Raw genomic sequence first — 18518 nt, forward strand, 5'->3', positions numbered from 1 at the left:
ACTGGAGGTGTGTGTGAATTGTTCCATTTATACAGAAGTGGTATGGTTTTATGGGACAATCTTCCTAGACACATGAAATAAGAACAGATCATGCCTCAAGGAAAATACACAAAGCTCAGTTTGCGCTAGACTGACAATGCAAAAAGTGGCTCATGAACTGGTAAATGAGATCCTAGCAATTGTGAAGTGAGCAAATGTATCTTACGGCACTGAAGGAAGAAAATGGACTGCAGACACTTCTGCCAAATGTTTCTTTTTTGAGTTAATGGAAAGCTCTGATTAGGAGCAGCAAAAGGTCAAAACAGTAGAGGGTTAGTGATTAACTTTACGCTGCCAATTGACTAAATTTCCTTTGTTTTACTTGGTAAGTCAGTCTGCATAAAATGTTGTTGCTTTGCATTTTCATGGACAAGAAAGTTCTGAACTATAGCTGAACTGCCTCACTCTGCGGCAACGAACTGTATTAATCCAGCTAGGACATGCCAGATACAACAATGCTGGATATGAATGCAGATCCTGACTACAGTTTTGTGAGGCAGTATTGGGCAGAGCAGGTAATATGGCTACAGGCTGGACTGACAAATTAGCTGACTTCTAGCACAATCTGCATCATGGTAATGGAGCCATAGATATATTCCGCTTGTCAGGATTTTCAAGACCAGCAGGATACAACGTCCAAGCTATCTCTCTAATAATAAAAGAGGGATTTAGTTTAGTTAAATGCCTGATAGGTACAGAGGTTCCAGCTTAATGTGGTGATGAATACCCCAAGTCCAAAGCAACATGCTTCTGGACAGAGCAGAACCAATATTATTCCCGATTTGTTCGGACAGTGAACATCTGTAGTGTACTTCACCAGCGTTTGGCCTCTGGAACCCCTGGAGAGAGGGGGAATGCTTCTATACATGCAGTTTTGTGTTGCAGAAGATTTGGGTGAAAACAAGCTCTTTGCGAAGACCCTRTGCCCTGAGAAGGAAAGTATTCTGAACTACCTCCCCCATTTCTGGGTAGAACAGGTCTTTGAGAGGAGACGAGGGATGAAAAAGAGTATTCCTTTGCAAACCTGAACTGAATCTTACCAGTAATTTAAGGAGAAGAGAACATCTGGTAGAACTATCACCTGTTATCTGTTACATAGTTCCTAAATACAATAATTGCAACCATTTAACCCAGAGTATAAGTGAAATGTGGCACACTGTCAGGGAGGCACTGCAGTTATCTGACCAAAGCATGAAAGTCATGCTTTTACTGCTACCATTACATGATGCCTTAAAAGGTGGAAAAGGTTTGTTATCATCAAACACCTTTTGGTCTTGCTCTTAAATTGTGCTGGATTAAAAAGGCCTCAGCAGATTCACCCTCCCCTCCTTTTTTCCTAGAGACATATCAGCGCTTCTCTTTGCAGGGGAACTTTCAGAAGGTTTTACTAGCAATATCAAAAAGCTAACAGAACCTGAGCCACAATTCTCTCTTTTCTAAATGAAAAGGGAAGAAATGCTTAAATCAGACTGTACATAAACAACAGGTCCCTCCTAGTGGGCCTAAAACTCCCCAGTGCTGAAAACTATTCTACTGCATGTAAGTTTTAGTATATGATCTGCTCTTTTAAACTCATGTTCACTTAGTCAAAATAAATTTCAATTAATTTCTTAGGGCATTTGACTTTTTCTTTATACAAATCCTCCTATTACTTTTAGAATATATTCATAAGTAATTTCATTCAAAATTGCTGCTACTACTGTAGATATAATTTAGATACATATTTTCTAGTTGTGYCCTCTGGTTTCTTTGCTGTAGTTAGTTTTGGGAGAATATCCAGTGAACGGTAGCATTGGAGAACACTTATGTAATGTGCTTATACATGTTACATAACTTTCATATACTATGACAGCCAAATGATCTCCAGGATATTTGGCTATCCGACAGCTCTTCCTTTCCAGCTCTCTCACTATCCGGCTTTTACGGAGATATTAAAACAAACAAACAAAAAAACCCACCCAGCTCCCTAGATAACGTACAATAATGGAATCACATTTCCTAACAGCAGAAGCAGATGAGATTTCTGGTTTTCACATGGTCTCACATATATCCCCCGCAAGTAAACACAACTTTAGAAAATCACATTGCTTACAATACAGTCACTGTTTCACAGTGGGAGACCCCCCACTTTTTGCAAATGTTTCTTCTCCTCACTCCTCAATAATCCAATCTTCAGTTGAATGGATGGCCCACATTATCCAAGAGCATTCTTTGAGGAGGAAGGGAAAGGAAATTTCTTGTATGATACTAATCTATTTAACAACTAAGCCACTACTTTTGAAAATACCTTGTGAGAAAACATTTCTTACCAATTCAGTTATTTTTCTTAGCCAATACCAATGCAAAAGACAAGGTACTTTACTCTAAAGAATATTAGCTCTATTTGTCTTTTCTAGAGTAGTTATACAGTCATAAAGCTTTATTTCTTCAGCCACACTTCCTTATAATTATTTATAACTTGCAAACAACAGAATCTGTAAAATATACTTTTTCAGGAAAGTAAAACAGTAAACAATCTGAAATCACACATTCTGATAAACAAAAACATTAACTCCTAGCATGCTGTTGTAAAAGAATCTCCTTCGTGTCCTTCATAATGAGCATTATTTCATTAACATATTGACAGAATACAAAAAGCATATATAATACTGTCATTTTAAGTATAACACAACTAATGTTTTTCTTAAATGTCAAGTATATGAAAGTAGAACCACTATCTTATTCTTATGATTGAAGCTGGGGCTTTAATTGTGAAATACCATCTCTTTAACCTCAAAACCACAACATAGAATTTGAATTWAAAAAGTAGCATTTAGCTGTAACATGCCTGGAAACATGGACAGAGGATATAAGATAGATAATCTGACCTAAAAAGCTAAGAGGCTTTGGGCATTATAGCAGAGTCTCAAATGTTTATCTTGGTGCAACAGTTTTACTCTCAAAGCTAGCCAGTATGATTAGTATTTGTTGGAAAATATTATGTACACAGCACACTGGCAGACAGGAACTTTTAAATATATCTACTCMAGGGAAAAGTGGCTTCTTATAATCAGCTGAACCTTTCAAAAACTGCCTGTTGTGACTATAAAGTTGCCTTTAAGAAAATGAACACATAGAACAGTTACAAAGGAAATGTGTAGCCCAGAGTTATTATGTAGAAAGCATGGGCTGCAGAAATATGCCTATGCATTATGGAGGTGCTGGCCAGRACTCCATAACTAAAGTGCCCCCGCAAGCTCAAAAAATCCAACAACAAGAAGAAAGATTCAATCACTTAACATTTCTGAATGGTAATTAATAAGGGAATAATCATTTTAAATTTAAATTTCTATTTAAAATTAAATTTAAATTTTAGATACAATATATTCTTACATAAGAGTCACAGATGAAAATAATTAAATACATTAAGTAATATAAACCTATTGCGCATCAATGCTAAATTTTTTCTGATACAAAGTTACTAAAGTTTGGAAGGTGCATTTTTAAGTACACTGGTCCCAAGTGCTAAAACTGCCTTTTTTTTTTCTTTTTTTTTTAAGAAAATAAACAATGCTACTTGCTATGCTATGCTATAACAGATCTGCATACTTTAAAGATGGAACAGGCCAACAGATTAACCATCCTCAGCTCTTGCATATTACATCTCATGAGACATTCCAGTTCCACTCCCCTATCAAACCTAAAGTTCTCAGATTTTTCAGTTCTTAGTGGATTAAATAATGTTCCACAAGAAAAGAACAGGAAAGACCAAAGTATGCTAAAGGCCTAATATTCCTGTGCCATCCAGTAACAGAAAACCAGAAAGTCTCAAGAAGCTTGCTAATTTGACTTTTCCCAAATCTGGTAATCAGTCTGGCTTTCATCATGTAAGCTAGATGTTAACCCGGCCTCCAAAAAGGACGAATCTGCACCATTTCACATTMTCTGGGCATCTAGACACAAAGAGGAAAAAAGGTGATTAGCTAAAAACCTGAAACCCAATGGTTGAATCTTCAACCCTTGAAGCATGAGATTGTGTTAACTGACTTAAAGCAAATCTTCAAGCATCATTAACAAGCTAAAAGCAAATCAGGCAGCCATGTTTTCCCCATAGCCCAYAAAATAAAATTATAAAAATCCAAATCCACAGATTCTGGAAGTCAAAAGGATCTCCATGACAATTCAGCCAAATACTTCCTCTCATAGGTAAAACCTAAAAAACTTTTCCACCAAATCTGATTAGAATATATTAAAAAGACTGCAAATAATAATGAACCCATGTCCTTCACAGAAAGAAAAATTGAGTTGTAGAAATTCTTGCCAAAGGACGTTGTGGATCCTAAAGCTAAAACTGGTTCAAAGGGAGACAGGACAAGGTCATGGAAGAAAAAAACACCGAGAATTACTAAACACAAAGAAACTGCACTTGGATTACAAAATCCAAGCTGAAAATGATTTGAAAGTGGGGGCATATTAACAGGAAGCACAATACCTGCATGTTTTTCTATTCTTCCCTAGGCATCTCTTTGGGGCTGCTGGTAGATAGATACAGGATACCAGGAAAGACAGACCTTTGTTTTGCCGCAGTACAGCCATTCCTGGTACATTCCATTTCTAATCAGGTCCAATATTCAGATTTTTCACAGATACAAAATTGTGTCTGTTTCAGACTGAATGTATCTAACTTCCAATTTCAGCCACTGTGCTACATTATGCTTTTATCAAGAAGGTTAAGAAGTCTCCCACTGTATTTCCCATGCATAAGTAAATATATATATACATGACAAGGCACCTCTCAACTCTATCCTTGAYGAGCTATATAGAGTCTTGTAAGCCTTATGTCATTAAATAACCTCTCCTATATTATGGCAGGAAAGGTCACAAACTTCTGGTTCAGACCATCAGGTAGCTCAAGAGAATCATTTGCATAAACATTAAAAAAGAATTGCTGATATCAGGGACAAAATTCTCATAAGTGTACCTACAGCAGACAGAGATTTGTTCCCATACACACATATTAAATGCGCACTAACCAGAAAAACTAACAGAACTTAATCTCTGCAGAGGTCCCAATCCTCCCTTCTCCTTCATGTCATCTCCTGCATTCTTGGTGTGGCATCACAGCTCCTTTCTGACTCCCTAATCCTTTGTACCAAATTAAAAGGACCAAAAGAAGTTCCTTTGGGAATACAGGTGCTACCAGTCCTCTGCTAAGGAAGCTGGCAGGTTGCTTTAATGGCAAATACATGAGAAATGGAAAGAAAAAGAAGGTAAAAGCTTCTTTCTGGCTGATGCTCCATGTCTGCTTCTGGCTGTGTGACTCAACACAGGGACATGATCCTGCTGCCTGATCTGAAATGTAGTGAAAAGGGGACTGGATCTCCCTCCCCCTTCACACACTGAGGCTTCATCTGCTCACTCCTTAGGAATCAGACATCCTTTTGCATTCTGTCAAGGGACAGAAGTTTCTGCAGGCCCTCATCAACTATCATTTTCATTTCAGTCAAGTAATGCCCGTCACTGAACTCATATCTCCAGGGCAGTCAAATAATGAGTGAAAGTGTTGCTTTCCTCATTTACAGTATCTGTGAAATATATAGTCCAAATTTTGGTGGTATCATGCCACACACACATTCAATTTGGGGTTAGAGCTCCCACTTCTCTACTAGTGACAGAGGTGGGTCTTTTTGTTTTTACACATACATGTATTCAGACAGAAATGTCTCATATACAATTCAATGTGCCCTAGAAAGCAAATAATGAATTCATATCCCACAAGGAGCTTTAGCTACACCAACTAGCTCAACAGGAGGATGTTGGACTAGATAATTACTGGAGGTCCCTTCCAACCTATGTGAGTCTATGATTCTATCTAATCTTAAACTCTTGAAGGTTGTGTTCAAACTTAGTCTAGATATCAGTCTGGATATTGGCACAGGACAAAATGATATAAGACATCATAGCAAAGTTCTTTTCATTATGGATATAGCAAGTCTTAAAAATTGGGTGTTGACACAGAACAGCTATTTATTAATCATCTATGGACAAATGGGCAGTCTGTGTTCTGATACAATGGAGATATTTATGTCAGACATAATTACTTGTTAACTGACACAGATGAACATATGTAGAGTTTGCAGAAGCCTTCTAATCCACTGGAGTTAAAACAAATAAAAACACCTTCATTGCACCAAGCTGCTTCACATCCATCTGCTCACTTGGAAGGTTTTCTTCTGCACAAATTTTACTACATTCAAATTTGTGAATTATCACAAATTTCAAGAGGGAGCAAAAACAAAGCAAGTGCATGAAACTGAGCTGCCAAATAACTTGCACATAACATGACACAGTGTACATGAAGTAAAAAAGTAGGTAATTTGTTCCAGAAAATGATGAGTGCCACAAAAATTCCAAACAAAAACCCAAATGCTACCATATGTTGCTCAGCTATGGGAACCAAGTGGCTTCTCAGGGACAGTAAGCCAGCCAAGAATCAATCATTTGCACCACCTGTCAGGCAGGTGTCTCYAATGAGGCACCTTAAAAGCCAGAGGCTTTCGAAACCTCAAACCTCCTGCAACGCAGTCTTCTTCTGCCCAGCTGTGGAGGAGAAAGAACAATGATCCCACCCATCCTCAACAAGATTGATTACTGGGGAGAGGAGAGTTAATACTTTAAGATAATTCACTGCTAACCCTAACAGGCTTCACAGATTTTTGTCATCTTAATAGACATCAGTAACGCAGAGAAGCAGTCAGAGAGCTAACTGCATAAATTGTCACTGCTTAGGTGTTACAGGGACCCAAGTCATACAGGACAGGGTCCAGCCTGTGATGGCCAAGGGCCCATTCTCTGCAATCAAAGATGCCTTAGCAGATTGAATCTCAAGCCATAGTTGCAGTGGAAAATATCAGGAAAGATGGTGGCGGGACTAAATTCAGAAGAGGAGGACAGATCTAAATGCCTGAAGAGCAGGTCTCCTCCTTTCCTATGCAACACAGTCCTTGACTGGGCTGAGGAATTTCGCTACTGCTGTGAATTATAGGAAGACGTTCTGTATGCATGTACTCAACACTGTTTATGCCTTGTTTATTAGTATTTATCTGTGATTATAAAAAAAAAGCTGTGGCCTACCATTTAAACTCAATACCTCTTTAATGTAGATGTCCAGGTCAACAACACAGACTTAAAAATAGGGAACATAATACAAAACGAACATAACAAGTGTTAATTTTTTTCTTGTCCTATGAAAATTTCCCTCTCAATACATTTTCAATTATATCAGCTCATTAGATGCTGCAGGGAAGGTACAGAATTAGATACTAGAGAGCGCAGAAAGCAATGGTCCACAAAGCAACCTTTACAAAGTACTCCGTGGTAGAATTTTGAAAAACATTTACATAAGCGCTACTCTACCATATGAAGAGCATGTGCTACTTAAGTCCTATATAATACATATTAAAGTATGCATGATCATTGTGCAGTTTAAACATCAAATTTACCCATAAAAATAAAAATAGCATAGTTTTCTATGTTATTCAGCCAAGCAATTGCATTTCATTTCAGAGAAAAAGAGATCTATTGATATATAGCACAGACGTGTCCACTTGACATGCATATTACCCATCTCACTGATGTGCTACTACTTATACGACAGAAAGTATGAGTATTCAATAGGCACAGAGATTTTCCAAGTTTAAAATGATAAAAATCCCAGTGACTACATAGGCAACATGTATCATATTTGACACTTTTTCTTAGAATCACCATGATCAGGCTGCAAAACACATGCAAAGATTTAGCAACAGTGCAAGTGTCATCACTAGTATCGCATGGACAGCCACACATTTTTTAAATTTTTGTCTCTTTTTCAGGAATTTTCTGGCTTCCTGCTTTTTGATCTCCAGTTATTCTCAAAAACAATTCTCCTTATAGGAAGGATGTCAGGGAAGCAATTAAAAAAGCCCTAAGAGCTGACTGGGGGGGCGGGGATCAGGTAGTATTTAAACATCTAAAATTTGACTATAATCTCTGAGAAGTAAGACATATCCTATTTACCGACTTCKAGCTCCTAGAGCGAGCTTTCCAGTGTCTAGTTTAGTATTTCAGTTAAACTAGCATTTCCTTTAAAGGTTTGTTGTTCTCATTGGTATCTTTTAATGTGACATAAAGAAAAGGATACTTAAAATGTGATAGGCATGTACAAGTCCCTAGTTGCTTGCAACAAATGCTATTTCTTTTAACACCTCAAGTTCTATTTAGGCTTACCATGATTCAAAAATGAAATTTTGTTAAGTGTATTCTTTTGAGATTTTTTTCTTTTGAAGGAATTTTAGCAAGATAAGAGATCTCATTTTGTCTCTCACTCTGCTCATTCACCTTCTCAGTAACAGGTGCAACCATTATTTAAACATCTGTAACTACAGGCACATAAAAGTCCTTTTGAAAGTTGGTTATCAGACTTCCTTGAAATCAACCCCCTTTTGCACTTTACTCTCATTTGTATGGGAAGTGGAATAGCCTCTTCCCTTGTGTTCAAGCCAGTTCACATACAATTAGGATCCCTTCTGGGTTCTGAACCCATGAAAGCCTGATGTGACTTCAGCATTCCTACAGTATGAACAATTTTAATGTAGTTTTATCCTGTCCCCTTACTCCAGGTTTCCTTGCTGAGATGATATCTTGTCATGATCTGAGATGCTAAGCAAAAAGAAAAGACTGAATTGTCCTAATTCCACCACCAGGCTCTAGATCAGGATCTGAGAAAGATAAAACAGGTTATTTTTTCACAGTGATTTAGCTGTTAYGGAAACCTAACTTAATGGGCAAATTCACCCTTGGCAATTGTCACAGAGAAGGAATGAGTTGTTTGGAAAAGAAAATTGTACTTTCTGCAAATCTGGTGCTTGTTTTTTTTTTCTATTAAGAGTATGCCACAGTTTCAGTTACTATCACATAGTACTCATTTTTATTTAAAGGTTTTTATTTATGCTGTTAGCTCTCAACAAGGTTAAATTTATCTCCAAACCAGACAGACTTGATATCATCTCACTTTTAGTTGAAGCTGCAAAATGGGGACACAAAAATTTTCTCTCTAAATTAATYTTGGGCTTTTGATTCTATTTTGTTAAGGGATCATCATTTATTTTGGGTCTTCCAGCATTTTTACATTGAAAGTAAGTTTCAAAAACATACTCTCAAGAAAGGTCTAGTATCAAGACACTGATGATTAACATATATTGGCAAAACTATGTTTGAACACAGTATATCCTCCTATGAGAGGCTGCATTTCTATTTTTGAAAGCTTACTATGTTATGAAAATCTAATTAATCTTACTTGCATTAAATCTCTGCTGCTACCAAACACATGCAAGTGTTATATTAAAACATGCCTAGAGGCATTCTGGCTACTCAGTAGGGAAAAATTGCTTTTGCAAAGTTGAATTAACAGGTCTGGACTCTTAAAAAACACAACAAACATAATGATTAGTAATCACTCTATTTTAACATCATCTGTGAGTTATGTATTGATTACACAAACCACTAAAGCCTATCAAAAATTTAGCCATGTGTTTTTGCTGGAAAAATGAGATTTCATTAAAAAATAATTTTTTGAGAAACAATATTAATTTTAAGTAAAACTTTTGACAAATCATAACGCAAGTGTTTAATTTCATTCTAGTATAACCTAAATTCAACATTTTGGCTCAAGTTTCAACACTCTTTCTGACAGGTTGCCTTGCAAATCTTTGACAGGTTGAATGAATTCTTTTCATTTCAGCTACTTGCCTCTCCTCCATACTGACTGCAGGTTTGTGTTTGCTCAGCCTTGCCAGCAAGCACAGAACAAGCTGCTGCTTTTAGTATCAGCAGTGTTTTGAGGGCACTGCTGAAGTTACAGTTAGTCCTTCTTCAACTTCTCTACTTTTGGTAATTACAATACTGAATGAAGCAGTTATCCATTGAGTTTTAGCTTCACAAAAACTGTTTTTAGTTTCCATTTTGCAAGATGAATAAACAGGATTTTAAGCACTAAAGACCAGCATCCCCCAAAGTAAAGTGGTAAAAAAGATCCTGTTCTCTCCCTTCCCAAAAAAGAGAAGGGATATTTCTAAGGTTTATCGCCAGTCCAAGCAGCTATGTTGGTCCATCACACCCACAGTCACATTCTGAGACGTGTTAGTAAGTGGAAACCTCTGCAACAAGAACAGCTTGAAAAGGTGCAAGGAGCAAGCATAAATGCATTTTGCCCAAGTTAGAAAACAGTAAATTAGCAGTACTTCTCTGTTTAGTCCAGTGCTACACTAAGTTGTTCTCAAAGAAGCTAAGCACTCTAACAGGAGAGTGGTCAAGAGGGGTCAGCACACTCAAACGTAGGGTATTTCCTCTGGAAAGAATGTGGTTAGTGCTAGTGGGTACTATTCCCAGGGAAATGGCTAGGTGCAACCATTGCTGTCAACAACCAAGAAGCTTTACAATTATTAGAGGTGGTGCAGTGCAGAGAATTGCAATGTTAAAAGTACTGAAATTACTTGAAGCATAAGGTTATTAGAGAGAATAGCAGCTTTTAAATGCCAGAATACCTGTATGAGCAGGGAGAGAGTGGAAACACTCCAAATGCTTGCACCTAGGCAAACAGACACCAGCTTCTGTCTGTCATGTACTCAACATCCCTTTCAAAAAGAAGCTAATCAACGCACTAGCATGTTTTGAAGAAGCATTTGGTCAGCAAGGATGATGCAGAGATCAGCCACAGCATTCTCCAGTTCTTGCACTTCCTGGAGAGAGAACTGAGAGGCATCAGACTCACTTTCAGGAAATGGATGATACTGTTGGAGAAAACCTAGCGAGTATCACCTCAACTATTGTTCTGGAATACTTGGCATTCTGCTGGAAATCCTTAAGGTGGTGCACTACTGACTTTCAAATACCCAGACCTCATTCTGAAGTGACTTAAGTAATTGTTCATGGATATTCAGAATACAGTGCCACCATCAAGCAGTTGTAATGCAGATGGTATGACCACCATGGGAGATGCTGTACTAAAGAACAAAAGGTCATTCTCCACTTGCGCCAGGCTGAATGACTAGATTGCTTTGTCCCATTCTGGAAAGAAACACACCAGGGAGGATAAAGGAGGCATATTTTCAAGCCACATGGCAGCTGTTTAATGAGCTTGATCCTTTTTATTACTGGCAGTTGAGAAAAATATACACTGACTGTGAACCAGCTGACTGTGCTCTTTGCTCATGAGCATGGATCTACCCGAAATCTCTTTCTGGTGGAGCAAGTACCATAACATCCAACAGACGGACACGCTTCTTCAGACAGAGTACAGAAAGATTTTCACTTATCAGAAAGAAAAGGCATTCCTTCCAGAAGATACTGGCCACCACCTTGAGAAAGGAAGCTAGGGCACAAGGATGAAGGGACTTTTACATAAAGGTCCCCTTGGAGGAAAGGGTGGGGGGTGAAGAGTGAACTGGAAAGAGGTGCACAAAACAAAGCAAACAAACAAACAAAGCCCCCCAAACATACCTCTGTTCCTTTTTATATTTAAGGACAGCTTTCTTCCCCTACAGTTACTGTGAAAAAGCAAGCTTTTTTGTCATCAATATTTATTTCTCTCTTTGTTGCTGCTATCACTGCTGTATTTATTCTGCTTTTCAGTGCATAAGACAGAGAACCCAAATGGGCCCCAGGGCCAGAAGCTGTAGTCTGGCATGTTTCTCTCTCTGTGGTCTCAGCCTGTCACAGGACAAAGTCCAGCCTCTCCTTCCAAACTGGGTCATTTCCACTTGCTCCAATGCTACAGCATCCTCACACTAGTATTGCAGCACTGGGACTCACCTACAACCCCCTGTCATTCCTGAGCTGCCCAAGGGTTAAGTGACTGTTCCCTTGCTGCTTGCAGGCACACTTGGTCTCACTCCCTCAAAACAGGAATTAGACAGAATGGCATGGCATGCTTCCACACTTGCAAGAAACAGATGCAACAGAGCAGAGCACTGATATGAAGCAAAGGGAAAGAGTCTCTGGCATCTCATCCCACTTTTACCAGTTAGCTACTTTCCTAAGAGGAATCACATTTACTGGAAAATGGTCCACCATCCTAGTAGCAGACAGTACCCATTTCTAGTTGCCCAACATCCAGGCTTGCTTCTAGATAACAAAAACTGACAACACCTTAGGGGTTGTGAATGGGACTCCTTCTTCTCTTCTTCCCACAACCTTGCCCCCTATCCTCCTTAATCCTCTATTACTGAGTTTATTATGCTTATTTCCCCCCTTCAAATCAAAGTCCTGCCAGCCTCCTCCACCATTCTCTGCCCTGAAGGACAGCAAGAAAACCTAAATCGACGTCCACAGATTTAGCATATTCCCTGATCTGAATTCAGAAAGCTTAAAATACTTTGTGTTTTGAGGTATGCCAAAAAACACATTGAATATATCAAAACAAAATATTTTCAGAATATAGTGAATTATTTCAACCTATTCAACAAACTATTTCCTTTTAACACAAAACATGTAAAGAAATGTTGAAAATAAACATTTCAGAACGTTCTAAAGACCTCCCTTAAAGTCTGAGAACTTCAAAATGATAGACTGCTATTCCAATATAAAATGAGCTCTTCTGAAATGATAGCATTTTTTACCATATCGGAGTTTTTAAGCAAGCTCTAATGATCATCCTTCACATCTGTCAGGGAACTAGGACACTGTATTCCCTAAAATCACTTTCAAAGGGACACTAACTCAGTTTGCAAATGGATTTGAACACAGAATAGTTACAGCCCTGCTGCACCAGGTCAAAAAACAATTATCTTAGCAGTAATGAAAATCTGGACATGTTCACACTGTCTAAAGTTAAGGATCCCAAACATAATCGATACAACTGTTCAAAGTAGCTATATTAGGAGATTTGCTCTACGTGCAATATATAAGGAGCTTAATATCCTATTTTGGCATGTAACAGAGGATTACAGTCCAGTTGTGTTAATACTCCTCTAGTACGTACATCCCAAGAGAGTGGTGGTCCAAAAGCATTGAAAAAATAGACATCACTTTTAACATAAATCTCACATTGCAGAACACAACAGTATGCATGTCTGGATGGCATTAGAGAGGGATGTGAAACACACTTGTGTAAAAGTATATAAACTAATTTCTATGTAATATGTGATCCCACAACATGTTTGCCCCAGGGTTTTATATCTACATTGTTTTGGAAGCTGGGGGAGGGTGGGACAAGAAGGGGGTGGGGGGTGTCGTTTGAAAGTAAGATATATGGCTTAAATTACCATGACGACTCTTAATACCAAGAGAYGTATCTGTAACAATCTGCTTATATTTAGCTAGAAGAACTTGAAAACATGGTCCTAAATAAATGCTTCAATATCTTTTTGTACTGCCAATGTATTATTTTTAAATGCAGATACTTTGCCTTCATGCACTCAAAAAACTAAGGCACTAGAAAAAAATCCCAAATTTCTATGCATCTGTGGGATACGTAGTGTGGAATCAATCAGAGGAAATCTAAAAAGGTAATGGTGGGTACTTGTGTTTAGACATCCTAAAACCAGCCAATACTCTTCCTGAATCCTGTAAAAAGGTTCCAACTGAAAGTATGAGAGAACTGCCAGAGTTCAGGTTCTTACTGAAATTCAGACTAACCTTTTACTATGGACTGTGGACTAACTTTTTACTTTTATTAATGAAACAACTCTGAAGAACAAGGGATCAGACATATACTATTACAGTGAAGGCACAGATGCTTGGATAGGAGATTAAGTCCTAACTGTTGACATATAAACTCATACTGGAACAGACTGTGTATTCCTGCTGGCATGTTATAACCAAAGGTGACTGTATTCACTTGAGCTTAAGGATTCAGTGGATGAGCTCGTTTTGCCTGTCTACAAAATAAAAACAGAGAAGGAACAACTAAAACAGAATTGCAGTCCTGTTCCTTTTAATATTATCTAAAAAGTACATGAGATCCATGACCAGCTCCTGGTAACTTCACACCGAAATATTAGAGAAAGGCAAAACAAAACTGTCAGGTGGTAGCTTCAACTGTAATTCGGATTTTATTTGTTACGGTCAATTGTGGAAGACAGTGCTGACCTAGATAGGGATGTTCTACCACATGAGACTGTGTGGGTTTTTCCTAGAAAAGGCAATGTATTATTTCTGGGCTTGGTTTGCCCAGAATTAACAGAGTATTTTGTCACATGCCATTATGGTAGATATTTTTTAAAGTGATCTCCAATTCTACACAATTATCAAAGAATACAGAAGGTTACACATCTGCATCTGTAACACACAAAGGATATGTTCGTGGTAAAACAATGCAGCATAGTGTAAAAATATCTGAGCTAGCAATAAATAGGTGAATTACTCTGCAGTTCCATGCTATTTGATTTCTGATATCTAAGCTAGTTTAGAAATCTCTATCTAGTGTTATACAGTTAGAAACTCCTAAAGTATACTGCCATTGCAGAACCAGCTTTGTAGAATCCCTGTACTCTACTGAAGCTCATCCCCTACAATTCTTCATCTCTTGTGAACTCCATCATTAATTCAATGGAAGCATTTGCTTACACAGATGTTTTCAGGAGAAAAATCTAGTACCCTATTTCCCTAAATTGCTTTGGAATGCTTGTTAAATATACTGTAAAACACTTATACAATCAAATGAGAATATTGTGTGGACAGGAAATTAAGGCAATGTTACACTTTCCACATGCATACTCAGTTCTCAATGCAATTATTTCAACATTTTTTTTAAAAGTTCATGTCAGTGTGTTTGTAATCTCTGTCTAGGTGACTTACTGTTTACTTGTGATGGTATTTCAGCAAGAAAAATAATCATAATGTTGCAACAACAAACACCTCCTGGCTTATTCATTCATAGAGCTCAAAGTCCTTTAAAAGTGACATTATAAACAAAGTATGCATGCGCACACAAGGACAACATACCAGTTCCTATATTACTAGGAATACCAGAAATTTCAAACTGTCTGAAAACAAGACTATCTTCCTGGTGTTGACATGCATACATTGTTGGGTTAGAAGGACAGACAAATCAGTTAAAACTTCCAGCTCTCTGCCCCATGCCTTACACCGCGATGGCTTAACAGAAAGTGAAGTAGTATCAGAAATGCTACAGTTTACAGCCCAGCATGTTGAAGTAAACCAGTGCTGATTTCTATTTATGAATACCATGGGCTGTACATTGTACAGCCCACTGTTCTACACCCCATTCACCCACTCCAGCTGTGGACCCAGCAACCTCCAGGGCAGAGGTGGAATAGCTTTAATCAGCTAAGTTTAACATAATGTTACAAGAATTTCAACATCCTTGGTATTTATTCACCTAGAACTGAAGTATTTTCCTGGATTATCTTTCTTTAATGCCCCAAAGCTTTTCACTGCTTTGCAAATTAGTTGCTCTTACCTGTTGTTTGAGTGCCTCCAGAGATTCAAATTCCAACCTAGCCAATTTTATCTGAATATCTCTTGGTTTATCAGGAATTACAAATGCCATGACAAACTTCATTGCTAGTAGCACATGCTGGAAAAAAGTAAGAAGAAAAATACTGTTTTACATAGTTGGAAACATGGAAAGAACAGCATAACAGTTTTGCAAATTTTACTAATAAATGTATTTAAAAATTATTTTGTGTGACACGTAAAACAGTGATAACATACTATAACAACATTGGGCACCATCTACTCTGTATTTCTTCTGTTTGCATTTATTCATACTTTGAGCATAACTGTAATTTGGTTGGTTTATTTTTTATAATAATCTTATTTTCACTATGTACTGTAAAATTCTAACTTAATTTTGTATTTGTGATTCCAGATAAACTACTAGCTTTTTTAACATATTACTCACGTAACAAGTCCACAGAATCTGAATTATGGCACACAGCACAGTGGAAAATATAACATCTGTATGTCACAGCACAGGCACAGTGTAAAACTATGCTGAACAAACCCAAAATTTCTGCATTAGAAAAATTATTAAAATCTAAAAGCACTCCTGAGTAAGCATCAGGAGAGTACAAAGCAAAATAAATACGAAGTTTATAATCAGGATCTTTAAAGTGGGCAAACTTATGAACAGAAACTTTCCATGAACCAGAAAAATGCTCTAAATGTGAGGTGCCAAATTAACCATAATTTATCACAGAAGATTATAGTCTTATTTAAGAGAAAACACAGTTACAGAACCTAGTGCTTGCTGACCCATTTTTAAATTTCACTTTAAGCATGCAGCATCACAGTCATCTCATCAAAAATAATTGCCAAACTGTCAAGTCAGTGTTTTGGTTTTGTTTCTTCATGTATGTCAAATACAGACATCACTTAAAAAAGAATCATTATGGGCTTGTTCGATCAAGGGCTAACAGTATGCCTCATATCTGCTGGCAGGAACTTGCTTCTACTTGAGGAAACCTCGATCAATAAAAGGGAATACTTTGCGTGTTTAAGTATGCACTTAGGTTCCACTGACATGATGGTACTGAGACACATGACTGCATGCCCAAGCTATTTGGACCCCGAATTTTCATAAAATGGAACAGAACATTGCTTCTTTCTGAAATAGATTTTGCTAAGCTATATGATCTTGATGTTGTTAGGCCCATGAATAACAATGTAACAGACCAAAAATCCTGAGATTCTGGAATTATGCAGGCAAGAAGCTAGCAAAAAGACTACAGACTTCCTAACAATAGAGACAGTGAAACTCTAAATACACCAATTCCAACAAGAAAGAGTTAAAATAAAAAATCAGGAACCATAACATTAATAGAACAACAAAAGGTTTAAAAAGAACCATGGATGAAATTACTTTTAAAAATCTGTTACAGAGAAAAAGTTAATAAGTTTAGGAAATAAATGGACAGTGCAAGGAATAAGCATTTGTTAAAAGAGGTGAAAAGGTGGCTGAAAATTAGTTTAACATTAATACATCAACAGCGAAGGCCCATATACAGATTAAGAAGTTAATGAAGGGATTAGCACGTTGGCTGCATAATGCAACATGTAATACCACATTATTAAAAAACAGTTATGTCAGCAACGGAACAGTCTCCTAGTTGTATAAAAATATTCCTTTCCCACTCAACAGTATCTGCTCCTAAGGAGCATTTCTTGTATATTAAAGAAAAAAAAAAAGTGATAGCCAGCCAGCAATCAATGTTTTATACTGCAAATACATAAAAACTTCAAAAAGAAGAATGAGAGAGAGCGTTGGATGAATCTCTTAAAGGGAAAAAGGTAAAATATCGAAGACAAACAACAACAAAAAATAAGACAATATTCCTATGCAGGGTAGAATCATAAGGGATCAGAGCTTGAGGGGGAATAACTAATCTACAGATAATGCTTTGGTTTGAAAACAGGAAAATAATCAGATCAAAGTTGCAGTAAATCAAAATAGAGATAATAGGTTTTGGTTAAAATCTTACACTTAAGCCAAAGGACTGACAGAACTAGCAGAAACTGAGGGATTTGGACACGGAAACTGGAAAAGTTAAAATGGAGATATCAATAAGAAAATGACTCAGCATCACAAAAGGTAGCTTATAGCTGCCCAAAGTCCTTTGCACTGGCATTCATCTCATTTTGGTAAACAAAAGAAATAAAGAAAACCATATATTAAATATCAGAAGAGTAATTGCTTAGGTGTTGACTCTTGAAGACCCTTGAAAAGAAACCAAGGTAGGTTCTGTACTTGGTAACTTTAATGAATCTTCAAGTCCAAACACTTTTTCAGAAAATAAATCAACATTTCAGGGACATGTAAAAAGTATGAAACAGAGGACAGAGACCAATCGACAGAGTTTTCACTATTTCTAACATGGTGAGGAAGGAATGGGAGAAGAAACACCTGGGGAGACCAAAAACAATGCAACAAAAATGCTGCAGTTAATCCTGGAAAACACTGTAGTTTTTAAAAGAGAAGATTCAGAGGGGCAATGTGTTTTACATGCAGAGTTTTATTGCTGTATCAACTAAAAGGAGCCCTGTATTTAAACAGTACTCCAAAGGCTTTTTTGCCAACCAGTTACCCGTTACCCACATATACTGAAAATCTCCTCTGACCCAAAGTAACTGCTTGTCAGAGAAGAAGTCACTTTTCACGTTAGCACGCAACCTTAAGCATGAAGGCAGAAGCTGACTCAAAGCCCTCAAGCCAGAGGCTGCTGATTAGCAGCAGTACAGACGGGGAAGGTCACTGGTTTTGTTTGCCCTGCTGTCACCCTCTTTCCTAGGCATCCACTGCAGGTCACTGTCAGGAGAAGAAGATTCAGTGAGACAGACCTTTGGTTTCCCCTCCGAGTGGCTTTTTAATATTCTTTCATCTCCATCAAAACAAAGATTTATTAGTTATAAACTGTTCCAAACTAAGTGAGAGGTACATTTGATGTGGGATATTTTAGTGCATAAATGAAAGCTTCTGACCTCAGAAAATGTGTTGGACT

General features: G+C 37.5%; 1 protein-coding gene across 1 annotated transcript in view; it reads right to left on the reverse strand.

The window, feature by feature from the left end:
• ANO10 (anoctamin 10) overlaps positions 1-18518 on the reverse strand; it is a 133696-nt gene that overhangs the window by 31541 nt on the left and 83637 nt on the right. The window contains exon 12 of the mRNA XM_026068020.1: positions 15479-15595. Within this exon, the coding sequence (XP_025923805.1) occupies positions 15479-15595 (117 nt within the window). The remainder of the gene's footprint in view (positions 1-15478; positions 15596-18518) is intronic.

Source organism: Apteryx rowi, unplaced genomic scaffold (genome assembly GCF_003343035.1).
Source record: "Apteryx rowi isolate R43461 unplaced genomic scaffold, aptRow1 scaffold_266, whole genome shotgun sequence".
In the NCBI taxonomy this organism is placed as follows: Eukaryota; Metazoa; Chordata; class Aves; order Apterygiformes; family Apterygidae; genus Apteryx; species Apteryx rowi.